This window comes from Phlebotomus papatasi, chromosome 3, assembly GCF_024763615.1.
Source record: "Phlebotomus papatasi isolate M1 chromosome 3, Ppap_2.1, whole genome shotgun sequence".
In the NCBI taxonomy this organism is placed as follows: domain Eukaryota; kingdom Metazoa; phylum Arthropoda; class Insecta; order Diptera; family Psychodidae; genus Phlebotomus; species Phlebotomus papatasi.
The window spans coordinates 46974178-46990510 of NC_077224.1; the positions used below are offsets into that span (position 1 = coordinate 46974178).

At 32.3% G+C, this 16333-nt stretch overlaps 1 protein-coding gene across 1 annotated transcript in view; it reads left to right on the forward strand.

Moving 5' to 3' along the window:
- Positions 1-16333, forward strand: part of LOC129808017 (homeobox protein aristaless) — a 156389-nt gene that overhangs the window by 107502 nt on the left and 32554 nt on the right. The window contains exon 7 of the mRNA XM_055857663.1: positions 5915-5960. Coding sequence (XP_055713638.1) covers positions 5915-5960 — 46 coding nt within the window. The remainder of the gene's footprint in view (positions 1-5914; positions 5961-16333) is intronic.

A 16333-nucleotide genomic window follows, 5' to 3' on the forward strand; every position in this document is an offset into this window, starting at 1 on the left:
TTTATTTGATTAGAACTCGCAAAGATTAAGAAATTATAGCAAATTTATGTGTATTTCCGAGATGCACGATTTATTATAAGGGGTACTGTTGCAATAAGACAGTGCTTCTGTGCTGTGATAAACTAGTATTATAAAATATTCTGTAAAAACTACTGTTTATTTTTGTTTTATCCTTAAGTGCTTAAAGATTAGCATGATTTTATGTCTTTTTCATGGCATTATTTACATAGAAAGATTAGATATAAATTAATATTAAAACCTTGATTAGCTTTTCTAGAATTTTAGCAATTTCTAAATCCATTAAACATCGACACTAAATTAGAATTCTTCGTGTTGAATTTTTTTGGCTTCTGTCTTGTACATTAAGTTGCCTTTATTCTCAGTAATAATTGTTTTAATAAAGTATCAAGTGGTTTTTGAAATAAAACACTATATGTGTGCTTTGAATTTAGGCAGTAAAATGGGTGCTACATGTACAATATACAACCTTCCATATCTTGGTAGGGGAAAGTGTCCATGCTTTGTGCGATCCCAAGCTTCGAAATGACTACACTCAGTCCCGGGATTGGGGTCAAACAGAAGTAGATTTTGATTCTCCAATAGTGTCTTGGATAAAAGGTAAATGGAACTCTATTTGCACAAAAAGTCGTTGAAGTTCGAAGAATTCAAATTCAATTTCGAATTTTCATACTAAATTTTCGAACAAGTTGGGGAAAATTTATCAAATATCACACTAAAAAGCTGGCAAAAGAGTTACTCAGTGATTATGGAGTGATTAAATACTGGGGCGAGAACAGTAAACGTCGTTGTTCTGTTTTTTTCCTCGCAACAAATGTGAAGACCGTCACATTTTGACACTTGAGCACTTCGAAATTCGAACAAAATGTAACTTCCACCATCTTGCGAAAGTATTAAGAAGTAAGAAAGTCTCTTTTTTGGATCTTCAAATAGCTTTTCGAATTTTTCAATATCTACTTCTGTACGGAAAGATTATGCACATTTTCAGGAACGAAAAAAACGCGCGAAATGGCATTATGCATCAAGAAAATTTGCATAACCGCAGGGGCTTTCTTTTGAATAAATCGGCCGTAGAACGAATTTCGCGCGGAGTAAAAGTACAGTGCCCGCTTTGTAATCCGGATGGATTTTTTTGAATTTTTCAACGTCTCGCAAATATAATACAAGTTTTTTTTGTAGAATTAGAATAAAAGTTTTAAAAAAGATTAAAAAGACATAATTAGAGAATTCTATGCTATTATACCTGATTTATTAAACAAAAACATCACAGGATAATTCATTTTCATTGCTGAACACACATGCATACATGACCTCAAAATTTATTTTAAATGTAACCGTCGATAACTCGTCCAGATTACGGCGATCCGGATTAGAGAGCGGGCACTGTAGTTCAAACTAAAAGATTCAATTGTTTAATAGAAATGCATTAACAAACAGTACTTTTTGGCCAGACTTCTTCAATAAATAATTAGATTTTTTCAAAAAAAAAATCCCTAATAAAAGAAATTAAAGTTTTATTCTGAAAAAATAGTAAAATGATTTCAAATTTCCCGCGTCGCATCATAGTATAGATTCAGGCAGGGGCATGATATTTCCTATGTTTTCCGTAATGTTTCTAGCGAGCCGAAAAACTTTTGGGTTTATTATCTGTTTTCTGTCAGTGCAGAATGAATTAGCAAATAAAAGTAATACAAAATAAAAGCCAATTTAATTTGGAATAGGCAACCGAAAACTCCAAATTGGCAACCTACGTAGTTTTGGAGATATCTCGTGAAATGTGTACGAAAACAGGGAAAAATTTACACTAAAATCGGTCGCACTTTTCAGAGCTAATGACATTCAGGCGTATTTCAAAAATGAGTTCATAAATGGACTCCTAATGGTAGGCAAACTTGCATAATTGTATGTGCATAATTCCGTCAGGTGCATAATCCCGAAGAACTTAATGCCGGGACTGAGTGTAAATTTTTCCTAGTTTTTAAAATATGAGTACGACGAGTCACATTTATTGAAAAATATTAAAAAAAAATCAGTCATTAGCTTAGGATCGTACAAGTCATAGGTACTTTCCCCTACTATCACTTTTAAGGAAAATTATATTACAGTTTTGATTATGATTCGAGTGTTTGCTGACCCCCTACGCAAGTCAGCATTCCTTAGTAACAATTTCCAAGTCTCACTTGTTACCACTACTACCCCTCCAGGATCATGTTCTTTGATATAAAAATAGCGAAGAATAATTCTCAGGACAATTTAATTGACGAGTTTGAGCACTTAGTGAGTTTTCCTTCGTTCAATCGTGTTCCGGGTTAATACTGACTTAAACCGGTGCATGGGTCACATGAAAACCATTTCAGTAGCGAATAGAAGAAATTGTTAAAGGAAATACTGAACGAAAATTCAAATATCCCTTAAGTGCCATCTGAAATCAGTATAGACTTGCTTAGAATGTCAAGGCCTTTTTAATTAATATCATATTGATAAATATTGGTTGACAAATGTTTATTTTAGAAGGGTTTAAAACTTTGACTTATGAAAAAAAGACTTATGGGGATGGAATGGTTCCGTTCAGTCATAACCTTTCGAAAAGACAAAGCCACTCCAAAGCCAAGCCAAACCTATTCGAAAATCTACCGGAAACCTAAAGTGCAAGTTTATGTACTCGCCGCTAAAGCGCTGATTGTTCTGATACTTCTAATTTCGGTATTCTTGACACTTCAATCGTCAATAATGTCAACAACAGTATGTAAACGTTTGTTGCAAAAAGTTATTTTTTGTACACTTTTGTGAAATTTCCGGATAGCAGAACTTTTGTATTTCAATTTCATTAAAATAAAATATCCTTTTCATGGACTTGCTCAATTTTGTGAAACTCGTCGGTTTAAACGTTCGAACTTCCAACGGGTTTTTACGGTTTTTAGGTAAGTTCTCTCTGATATAGGAGACTCTCTTTCGATCGGGCATATGGGGCACAATATCATCCAAATTATCGAGCTATTCGGGCGTCAAAGTCATTGTAAATTTCACAAAAAAAACATTCAATTATAAAGATTCACAATAAAACAAGAAGAACTAAAGGGAATTTGAGCGAATTTGCTTCAAAATCAAACGTGAAAATTGTCAACAATATTTTTATCCCGAATGAAAAGATCCGATTTAGTGAGAGGCTACTGTACCTTCAAATCGGTACAGAAAAAAACTTCAATAGGATAGAGCTCTCAATTCGGAAAGGTTATTACCGTCATTACTGAACGACATACTCCTCCAAATATGTTTTATCCCAAATTCTTTGTATAGTATCTTTCTCATCAACGTTTGTCGTATCTGCATTTTCCATTTTCAGGTTAAAATTGTTTTTATGTTTCAGTTAATTTTAAAGTCATATTAAAAATATTTGTTGTGAAACCCAAACATGAAGCATTTTCAATAGATTTATTGATGTATTAATATCCCAAAAGAGAAAAATGAAGATACGACAACTACTGATGCAAGCGACAGTTATACTATCTTAAAAATGATTTTTTTTTTGTTTTTCTTAATTTGTTCAATGCTTTGGAGACTTCTTTCAAGCGATTTTTCAAGGTCAATCGTCAAATCCATGCACGAGCTTATTTCTTGAACTAATTTAGTTGCAGTTAGATTTATTTTAACTCTTTAAAGACGATTGGAACACCGGCGTCCCAAAAAATTTCCTACGGCCTTCTAAAGCTACGTTTTGGTCTAAAAAGTGATTTTTGATCATCCTCAATTTTTAACCCTTTCGTTCTTAAAGGGTAAAAGTCCTTGGAATTCTCATCTGGAGTAAATTTATTTTAACTGGCCTAAAAAAATAGAGAAAACATGTTGAATTCTAGTCTTTTTGACCCACATAACCCCTTAACTTACTTAACTTCTTATTAGGCAATATTTTTAGCAAAATTTTGACTTAAGACTATTAAAGGAAAGCAGTCGAAATTGCTTATTATTTAGGATTTCGAGACCTTCGGGAATTGGGCTAAAGCTCTAGTCTGAAGACCGTATTAGATTTATTTTTTAGAGACTAGGGTGGAGTAACCACTTATCGCCACTTTAGGGAAAATGTGAAATTAATTTAATTATAACTTTTGAACTCTTATTATAAGATAACTCAAATTTGACACAAAATTACTGAGATGTATTGGCTCCAGATTCGTCAAAAAAGTAGTACTCCAATTTAACGCTGGACTACTTAATAAATTAATTTTTGTTAACAATGCAAGAATAACCACTTCATCGCCACTTTTTACCACTTTTCGCCAGTTTTGTAACCATTTCTCGCCACCGTGTTGAAATCTTCCAAACTCAAATACTTTGGGTAATATTATGCAAAAAATACATTTAGCATTTCTTTTTCCTCATGACCACCATATAATTACTCACTTTAAATGAATTTTCTTCGCTTTTATTTAGGAAATCTAATTAATAGACTGTTGCAGAAAGTAAACAAAGCAGATTTGACAACTGAGAATCTGCGAAGTGAAGTTAGCGTCGCCTATTAAAAACCAATGGCGCCAGGTGGTAAAATCAGTTCAAAACATTACCACTTTCCGCCATGTCTCATTTTTACATAAAAATAATATTAAATGAAATAATTAACTAAATACAAATTTTATGTATTCTACGAATGTAATTAAATATTCAACTGACAGATTATTTATCCAAAAACGTAAATTTTCTTCGATGAAAATTTGTTGGCACTTGTTATATTATATAATATTTGGTAAGAAATATTAGACTCGATCAATCATTTCATAAATCTTGAAAAATAAGAATCTCACCTTATAGCGATTTCAATATAAGTGGCGAGAAGTGGTGATTCCACCCTGTATTTAATGTGTTTTTTTGCATTTTGCGAACTTTATTTCATATTTGGTTTTTTAGAAGGAACTTTAAAGTTTTAATCAGAGGTGTTATATTCTAGTCTTATTTGGTTAATTATAATATAACTTTTAACGATCGAACTAACTGATAATGCTTTAAACTTTAAGTAATGCAATTAGAATGCTCTTCTTCTAAATTCTTTTGAAGAAGATTCTAATTGCAATACAACAGTAATTTTAACAAAGAAATTAATCATTTTACATTAATTTAAACGGTTTTCGTACGTGCTTAGGCCAGTTTGTCTTTTTTACTTGTCGAATAAAATTCCGGCAGAAAAATCAATGGTCATAAAACAAATGTGACGCATTGCGATCAATCATGGGAAAATCTCGAGGTGCGACACAAATTCCTCACTTTAGACGTGATAGAGGACAAGAGAGAAATTCTCAAATTTGGACACAAATTGAGTCGTAAAGCTTACACGCGGATGAGCTCCACAAAAAGCAGCTACTGGCGGGACAGATGGATACAGGCAAAAAAAAAAGCGCGGGAAATGCGACAAAACAGTGTAAATTGAGGGTTTTTTTTTGTGGTAAACGAACACTTGTGGTGATTCTAATTGTCCAATTGGACACCTGTAATGTGAAATGTGCTGAAAGCACAATCTGCCTGATCTTAAGTTTCTTCAGGAGTTGCTGCAGTTGGACCTCAATGGTTGACTGGAGGTCGTTTTTCTGCCACATTTACACATAGTACTGGATGACGATAGTTTTGCAATTTATGCTTGGGCAAAAGAAACCAGTTAGTATAGCAAATCATTGCCACAAGTGGTAAATATAAGGAATAGGTTGTTACGAGGGATACGAGACGATGAATTGATTCGAATGACTCTTCGAATCTGCATCAATTGCATCTTGTTGTGCATACAGACAAAATTAATTTACCCACAAGTGGGATATAACAAACAAAACGGCAGGAACATGCAATAAATAAACTAATTGAGACTTTTTTTTTCTCTTTCTCTCTCTTTTCCACCTTTAATTTTTCACGCACACAGAGAGGAGCTGGCGATGAAGATTGGACTGACGGAGGCACGAATTCAGGTAAGGATAAAAAGATGAAATGTGACTTTTGGCGCAGAGAGATGGCTCTCAAGAAAAGGGGAGCAATAAGAGACAGAGTTGGAAAAATATTCCAAAACAGAACACACGGGGGCAACACAATGCTATCCGAGATTCCAGTCAATTGGTGCACACACAACATATTGCAACAAAATATCTTTACCCTCTGGAGTTGCTTGGTCAGCAAGACAATTCGTCAAGAAATGATTGTTTCTTGTATTGCCTTTTGTTGGGGCTATCGCTCAGCATCTTTTTGCACCTTTTCTTTCCCATCTCTTTCCCCTTTTCTGTCTCTCTCGCCATTTCGTGTGTCATGGTTTATTGCAATTTTGATTGAATTGAATTATTTAAATAATTGCCAAGTGAGCTGATGGGTTGGCATCAACATTATATGCAAAGTGGCGGTGGGAAATTATTAACAAATTATTACTTATGACTTATACGCTCAACCCCAAAAAGACGAATTACTCAGAAAAATATTGCGTTTTTCCATCCGTTCCCTTAAGTTCTCTCTGGGTTTATCTTACTGCTGAATCGTACAAATTAGAGGTCACACTCAATTGCAATTATTCCTTTTGATTTTTTACCTTATGCATTTTTGTTGTATCTTCTTGCACTGAGAGAAAATATATGATAAAAGGCGAGTATTTCAGAAAATAAAAAAGCCTAAAATTCAGGAAAAATTAGGGTAAAAAACTTTTTATTTTAACTTTTGGTGGTATAAAACCGTTAACTAATTTTAAATGTCAGATAACTGAACTTGGTGTTAATTGTAATGTTTCGTGCGGTAGTTGTGCACTTCTTCAGGCTCTGTATAGGGAACTAAATCAATTATTGTATATTCGCCTATACAGAGCCTGAAGAAATAACGAAACTTCGTTATACGGGCTTCGGACCTAAAGATCCAAATACACTCAAGCTGATCCTCGAGAATATTTACCTTATAAACTTTGCAAAAAAAGGATTAGATAAGGAAATTTATCCAAAGGATTTCTAATCGATGATCGTATGTGCTCAATGTGGGATAGTTCGGGATAAATCTTTACTGCCAAATTTTATAGGCTTAGTATTCTCGAGGATCAGCCTGAGTCTATTCGCGGCCTAAAGCCCAAAATAGACATAGGGATCGGCTTAGGGATCAGCCCGAAAAATGAGGATTGGTCTCAATACACTCACGGATCAGGCCATAATTTGGAGGATCAGGCTGATCTTCTAAAATCTAAATTCGTGAGGTCAAGTGAAATTACGGGGATTAGGCGACATCAGCGCCAGTGCTGTAAATAAAAAGCTTCATTTTGGGTGTTTTTGGGCGCTTTTCGAAATGTCAATTGGGTGAAAAAACATGGAGATACGCAATGTCACAAAATCTTAAAATTCATTAAGATTGGAGTAATGGGAAGGTCAGAGTGCTGCTTTCTGTACGAAAAATTAATTGATAATGCACTTAAGAAGTCCTTCAGCAAACAAAGTGTGGAGACTTAATAGAAATTTATGCTAGAAACGCTAATCCTTGATCCTAAATCCTCAGTGTATGATAGTTTAGGCTGATCCTTTACCGCTAAATTTTTTGAGCTGAGTATTCTCCAGGATCAGACTGTGTCTATTTTCGGCATAAAAGGTTTAGCCATATGTGGCTTAACTGTTACAAATTCTTATTAGTCAAAGAAAGAAAATTTATCTTAAAGTAGGCCAATTTTTCAAGTATAATATTCACAGGGAAGGTAAAGGATTAAAAAAAACTATCCAAAAAGCGAATAAAACGATTTTTGTAAAAAAAATCGAGTTGTTCGACTTATATTCTGAGTCGTCGAAATAACCTATTAGATTCTGAAAGAGCAATAAAATTGGTTGCCATTTAGAATTTCATACCTTCGGGAATTGGGCTAAACCTCTAGTTTGAAGACCGCTTTAGCATGCGAAATATTAACAACCAATTTTTCCTCTGGTACAATCCGAACATTTTCTCAATCGCATCAATGTACCGCAACTGACCTTTATCTATTGCTTTATCCTAATTGAAAATTAAAAAGAAAAGAATATCTGAAGGGAAAACCTTTTGAAAAATCCTCAAATAGACAATGTGTTTATGTTCGGATGATCTATATTATTATGGTCACACTCGATAATTTACAAATTTTGGAAGAGAAGTTATGCCCTGGACACACTTACGACTTAAGCTCAGAGAGGGCTTAACGTAATTATAATCAAAATATTGCTCTGACTAAATTTCCATTAGTTTCCGACTAACTCTAAGCCGTTTCTCGGCTTTATCCGTGAGACGTATTGGTCAGAAACTGATGGATATGTAATCTGATCATTATTTTGATTATAATTGCGTTAAGCCGTCTCTCGGCTTAAATCGAAAGGGAACATAACTCGAAATTTGAAAACATCTGTAACGATAGTGTTTGAATAACAGGGATCAGATTTTAATTTTTTTTCTATTTCCTATATATTTTTTTCAAATTTCTCAAAATTAAAACATTTAAGGGCTTTTTCCATTTTATTTTTAGTAGAATATTTTAAGCTTCGTTTTTACAGAAACACGAAGAAAAATGTAAAATTATTCGTAAATGATTGTTAATTCTTTTGGAGAACTACGAAATGTTAATAAATAGTATAATCCATTAAAAAGGTTGTATGTTTGTTACATGATCAGTTGACAAACATTTTTTTGTTTTTTTAAATAGATATTTGTTCGTATGTTTTTGTTTGTCTGGCACAACTTGACGAACAAATTGCAACATTTTACGAACAAATTTTCTGTTTGTTTAAAAACATTTACGTAGAAATTTTTGTGAAGGAAAAAAAATGCTCGTCAATTGATAATGCTACGATTAGTGTTTATGAAAAATACAAACATTTACGAACTTTTTAATGGCTTATATGATTAACGAGCATTTCGTAAGATCCCAGTGGGAATTCACAAATATTTGCGAACAAGTCTATGTGACCAAGTATACTTATTTTTCACAATACCAATTTAGGAAAGATTTGCAAACCGATGGGTACCCCAAATAATATGTACAATATTTATTTTCATAAAAATTCAATTTGATTATTAAATTTTTTTTAGATCAAATTAAAAAAAAACACAAATTATCATTAGGATTTCTATTTTTGGTCAGTGAAAAACAGAAATTACTCTGGTTTTTAATTATAACATGTGATGTTTTGGAGTAAAACTTAAACTTTAGGTTTTTCCCTTTACTAAAGCCATAGCCATAGTTAATTTTACAATTTTTAAAGTTGTATGGCTCCTGTAGGGTAAGATGGGGATATTTGGTATCATGTCTATTTTGAAATTTTGATATTTTTTTCTTACTGTTTTAGATTTAGATGGACAATGAGAAAAAGCAAACCACGAAGAAGTACAAAACTTTACATTCAAGAGTACTTCTTCGTTGTTTTCCTCTTTTGCGATTTAAAACTGTTAGGAAATCGCACAGTTCCAAATCAGACATGATTCAGTTCGAAATTACTCCGTCTTACTCTACATCTTTTAGATCAGAAAAATTTAATGAAATTAAAATTCATATGCCTTTCTTTCTCAAGTGTTTCGTATCCCATTCTTACCCATTCTTCTTCTTCTTCTTCTTCTACCAATCATCACGACAAATTCAATTTGGATTTGAGTGCAATAGAGTAGGATAGACATACGTAAAACGTTTGAGGAAAAATGGCATGTGAATTTAGATTTCATGAAATTTTCCTGATTTAAATACGCACTGGAAGTAGGGGAAAGTGCTCTCCCTTCGAACGTTCATGCCTTCGAATAATGTGAATTTCTTTTGTTTTTCGTAATAGATTGACACTAAATTATCATGGAATTATTAACAATTGATGATAAGCCAACTAATATTTAATTGAAATGTGGAAGTATCTTAGGAAAGCTAAAAGAAAATTTACATTATTCGAAAGCATGAACGTTCGAAGGGAGAGTACTTTCCCCTATAAAGATCAAATTTGATCAATAAGAAAGAGTTTAGTTCAATGTACATCTAATTGTGAAATCTTATTAAATCTTTACATATTTTTATCAGTAGCAAAAATAAATAAATTTTCTCTCAGTGTATTTATTACAAATATTGAAAATGTGTGACTGCATTGGAAATGTAGCACGAGAGAAACATTTCAATTCATGTAAAGTGAATTGAATTGGGAATTTATGTGGAAAATTATTGCAAGATACTCTTTACTCAGGCAATAAAACACTAATTAATATCCTCTTGAGCAAACTCCCCTCATTTCACCTCTCTTTTCTCTTTATATTCAGCGAAAAAGCATATCCGAGATGTGCAATTGAAGAAATTGCCACTCGAGGTTGAATTTAGCGATATAAATACAAAATTGAAGGCACAATTCTGCTACATATTCCATTGCAGAAAAAGTCGTTCGATTTCCACCAGAGAACACGCATCTTGTCGATTATTAAATTACACGTATTGTAAGATTCACACGTAATACCGGTTAAAGTGTAATTTGTATATGATTGAAATTTTGGATGAATAATGCATCTTTCCAAATTGCCTCTGGATTTTTCAATAATTTTTAATTCAGAGTGAATGATAAAGGCACTCAAGAAATCTTTGGGAATTTGTTTTGTTAGTCTTTGGCTGGTGGGAAGCCCTGAAGCACTTAAGTATAATATACATTCTGGATTAAGTATACATACATCCCGATATTTAAACGTTGAGAAATTGAGACTTGTTCGTCCAGTGACCTAAAGTCGTCATCCTGGATAGAAAATTCTTTTTCATATTTTATATAGTATATTACTTGAAAAATAATATTTCTGTACAAAGAAGTTTTATTCATTTATCGAATATACTTCATATATGAACTTCATATTGCGTGATATTTCACATTAATTTATCATATTCCATGTTTATTTTGTGTCAACATACATGAGACTTTCTCGTTGTCATCTGGCTCATTAAAGAAAATAATATGTTTCTGCATAAATTTTCCTCAGTTACACATACTTTTTTATGTGTGTAAATCCAAGAAATAATTGATAAATTTTTGCTTAATTGGTTCTTCAAAAACAAATTTTCGGTTTATCGCATGAAATGTGGAAAAAATGTATTACACTAGTTGACAAAAATTTATAAAGTTGAAAATTTTAGATTATTAATTTTTTTTTTGGAAATATTTATAAATTAAAATGGTGCCGTATCAATCTTTATAAAGTCATCAGTTAATTTTAAAGTATCTCTGAAACACTTAGGAAATGTTAATCATTTTGATTTCTATTTTCTTGCGTTCGTAATCTAAGTACGCAGTAAAAAAATATTTCGTAAAATTGTTAGTAAAATGTTTGTCAATTCCTATTGGAGGCTTACCAAATGCTCGTAAATCGTATAACCCACAAAAAGTTCGTAAAAGTTTGTACTTTTTTCACAAACATTGTTCATAAGATGATCAATTGACGAGCAATTTTTTGTACTTTTACAAACATTTGTTCATAAATGTTTGTAAATATACAGAAAATCTGTTTGTGAAATTTTGCCATTTGTTTGTAAAGTTTTGCAATACAAGCAAAAATGTACGAACAAATGTTTGTAAAAAAAAAACAAAAATGTTTGTGAAGTGATCATGTTGCCCAACGCACAATAACTTTTGTTTACTAAACATGTTTTTGACATTTCAATGAGAGTGAGTGAGATCTAGATCTAGTCATCTCGCTCATTCTCATGAGAAATTTTGAAAATATGTTTACAAACAAAAATTATTGTACGCTGGTCATTACGAATAATGTTTCTGAAAAATACGTACTTTTACAAACTTTTCAGTGAGTTATACGATTACGGAGCATTTCGTAAGTCCCCAGCATTGATGGAAATTCACAAACATTTATGAACAATTTTACTAAAAATTTTTATCCAGTCTAGGCAAAATTATTTTTGAGGTTTTTGGTGGTTTGATTCCAATGAATGAATTGAATTTTTTGTGAGAAAATAGTAGTTTTTTTTAAGTGTCTCTGGCGATGTCTTACTTACTTACTCCTTACTTACTTACTTTGATAATAAGCTGTCGATTTTCACAAGATTTTCAGCGGTTTATTTGGTACAGTTCTCGCTAACGTCTTAGGTTACTTATAGTAGCTGTGTCAAATTTCGGCCAGCTTTCAATTTCGGCTATTTTGAGTGTAACTTTGACCAATCAACTGAATTAATTAAAATTATGGATTTAATCTTCGTATAGCAAATGAATTTTGTTTTTCTTTTAGATATTTATTCTTTTTAGAATGTAATAACACAAAAATCGTTAAATTTCAGTTATAATTTAAATTAATATTTGTGTTATAGAAACTTCAGTGTGAAAAGAGTCTTGCAAAAATGTGGAATATCGCTTATGTTGCTAGAAGTCTAATAGTTTCTGGTGAAGTTTAAATAATTTTCCTTCGAAGTTTTTCAGTAAAATTGATTAGTATTCATTAACTCTTTCGTCTCTTTTGGGACTCTGAGTACCCAAAGCAGCATATGAATATTCAGTGAAAAACAGTGTTTTTTAATTATTTAGAACTGAGAAAAATTCAATTCTTTTGGATGATTACAAACTATAAGGATGTCCAAATGTAAATTATTTTTTGTAGGACCTCAATTAATTCCTGAGCTTAGATATTTTTTATTAAAAAATTGTGAAATTGGCTTGCAGCATATGCTGCGGTCCAGAAAGAGTTAAAGATTGTTTTTGTTTATGTTAACAGTGAATCGTTCTTTAGATCCCAAGTGAAATTTCCATGGTGAATCACTATTTCGGAAACATCTTTTATTACAAAATTCTTATTTATTTTAGTTTTCTTTTAATTTCTGGGTTGTTAAATACCTATTGGAAGATAAATGCATAATTTCTATTAAAAAAAATCATTGACTATTCGAAGATAACATACATAATTTTAATTAATTTATTATGTGGAAAAGGACTTGGAATTGGAAGAGTTCATGAAAGATAAACGGCTACGAAAATCTGCTTGTATATTTGGGATGACAAGGTCAACTCTTTAGATTAGATCTTCAGGATAAATTAATTACAGTAGTAAATAAAATATTACACTCATTCCGTATGACGCTTAGAATTTTTCTATCCGTTGCATCCTACAAGGTAGCCACAAAAACGGTGGCCGAAGTTCCACTCATAGTGGTCGGAATAGCACACTATGCAATGTGTATACTTTTTGTTAATTTTTCAATATTTTGGGAACTGATTTAAAGAAAACAAAGACAGTAGAGTCCTTTACAAGTTTCCAAACAATCTTCCTGAGAAAGAAATAACAAGAAATTGCAATATGTATTAAAAATATTGCATTTCAAACTTAGGACTTTGTTGCTTATTTGCAACTATGCCGAAATTTGGCACACTTACCGTATAGGGTAAGTGTGCCAAATTTCGGCATAGTTGCATGCAAGTGCCAAAGTTTCAAGTTTCAAATGTAATATTTTTAATACAAATTGATTTTTTTATTCCTTCTTCTTAAGGAGTGTTGCTTGGAAGCTTGTAGACAGTTATTGTCTTTATTTTTTTTTAATAATTTTTAATACATTTTAAAATGAATAAAAATGTAGACATAGCTTTGGTGGCCTAATTCGGCCACTTTCATTCTCATAGTCCCTTGCCCTTCCGGAACTCTTCCAATTCATACACAATGTCTTTCGCTTGTCGAAACTACATTTTTGTTATTTTTGCAAACTCTAAAGTATGTAAAAACTAAAAATTCATGGAAATTCAAGGAACAAAAAAGGTGGCTGGAATTGCAAGCCGGCCGGAATTTGGCACACTTACCCTACCTTGTTTTTCACCATTATTGGAATGATAAATTTTATTACGCTTTTCTGTACACTACAGCGCTTTAAATCCTCAATATATAGAAGAAACTGGAAATTTATTATTAAATGATGTAATATTTGCCTACTAGAAGTTATAAAACCCAAATAGACTCATTCTGTTTCTCAAGAACCTCAAAATCATTTATCTCATAAGATTTAGCAGTAAAAGAAATTTATGCAAATAATTTCTAAACCATGATCCTAAATCCTCAATGTGTAAAATTTGGAACTGGTCCTTTATGGCTCTGACACACCTTTTAGATCAGGAAAATTTCATGAAGTTGCAATAGGAAACCCTTTCTTTCTCACACATTTTTCGTATGTCCATCTCATTCCTTCACTGAGAGACATCCGAAAAATTTTAAATAACATTCCGGAAATGTTAATTTTACCCTGTATTATTGATCCGAAATCGGTGTAAACTTTACCCTTTTTAGGTGTATTGGGGGTTAAAGTTACCCTTTTTCATGTTAATTTTACGCTTTAAAAGGTGTAAAATTAACATTAAAAAATGTTAATATATCTTTACACCTAAAAAGTGTTAAAGATATGAGGAAAAGAAGTTAATCGTACCCTCTTTTTTTTCTCAGTGTTCGCACTCTTCTTCTTCTTTTAAACATCACAACAAATTCAATTTAGCTCGATCGAATTTGGAGTGCGAAAAAATGAGATAGACATAATGCAAAACGCGTGAGTAAGAAAAGAACGTGAATTTTGATTTCATTAAATTTTCTTGAACTAAAAGTTGTGCCGTAGCTATTACTCTTCTCGAGAATAAATCTAAATCTATTTGGGGCTTTATTGCTGGCTTGTTCTGCATTGACTTATTATGACATTTAACTAGAGGAGGAGTTCACCTCAATAAGAGAATAATTCCCACTTAATTTACTTCTATGAAGATGTACACTTAAGTGTAGAAATTTGCAATCAAAATATAAGATGTGTATTTTCTAATTAAAATAGTTCCAATGCAAAAGGATTATGGCATTTTGTCGCCTGAGGCATTTAGTCAGTGACATGGAAGAATTCAAATGTGGGGATTAGTGTGAAAAATCTGGAAATGTGTGCACTTTGAAGTAATTCTATTTATTAGCACTTCAGTATGTGCCTCGAGTATACATTGATGGTAATAATACATTTAGCTCTGATATTCCAACCTAATGACACTCTCGAGGCACTTGCATCAAGTGATTCCGTGAAAATGGATGCACCAGTAAGGATGACTTGGATGGGATGGGACGTAGAAGTGGGGTGAGAGGAGGAAGAGTTGGTAACATCTAATTTGCTAGTAAATTAAATTTGTTTCAATAAATGTTATAAAATTAACTCATTGAGTGCTCTAAACTCGATTGCAAATCGAAATGTGGTTGAGTGTCATTAAGCACCTGAGGAGAGGCATGTTGTGGCTCATCAAGAGCACACACCGATACCCTCTTGTGTACAGGTGAGATGCTTACCATCAAGGAGCTCTATTCTCGCGCCACATTTCAACTTGTCCATCGACACTCTCCTCGGCAATTGCTCGGAACAGAGTGTATCAATATATAAATAATGCTTACACCACTAACTAACCATGTAAGATCATAAGACTTTCAAGATCGATGAGCTTCGGTGGAATTCAATTACCGATTAAATCGTGAATATTTATGCTTCAGAGGGAGGTGTATGCTTTAAAAAGAAAAAAGAAATAGCGGAAGTATCTCAAATAATATTGCAATTGTTGTGCAATAAATTATCAATTTTAACTCCTGTCACCTCATGCTAATTTTATTTCTTTACTTTTTTTAATCATGCACACTTCAATTGGCAATGATCTCTTTTCTTTGTTATGCACTGTAAATCTAATTTCACGATAAAATAGTTTTCTAATCATTTTAATTGATTTTGTGTAGAAAATTAAGAGAAAACCCTCAGCTCAATAACTACTCATATTCACTATTATTGACGGTTTGATTGATAGTGAAATGTATTGGGCAAAAAAAAATCAGGAAGACTTGTATAAGTGGGAGGATACAGTAAAGCTCACAATTATCGAACAATTGGTGCTTTTTGTGCAACACTTGTGATTTCATTATTAACTGTGATTGAATAGTAAAATACTTCAAGTGTTATATTGACGATAAATAATGTGTTATTTAAGTGAGTGCCATTGTTATTTAACGGAAATAGTTTTGAATTTTTCTGAGAGCTAATAAAGATAGCATTTTTTTCAAGTTTCGAAAGGGAGAATTTCCCATGATTGTTAATATTCCTTCACTCTTCTGGTATAAAGGAAAGAGGTTTTGTCAAGCGACTGGGTGAGCAACTGTCAAATAGGTCGTACGCTGTACACTCTAAAGAAGACTATTCGATGATGATCACTTACGTTTATTAGTAGAATTTCCTAAGCGCTAAGTTACGTTTAAATACGGTGGAAAATTACATTATCATCCAGTATAATAAAAAAAAATCAGAAACGCTCTTTTTGCGTGGGAAAAATACGTACCATAAATAAAATCCAGCACAGTGCATTTGATATGCTTCTCT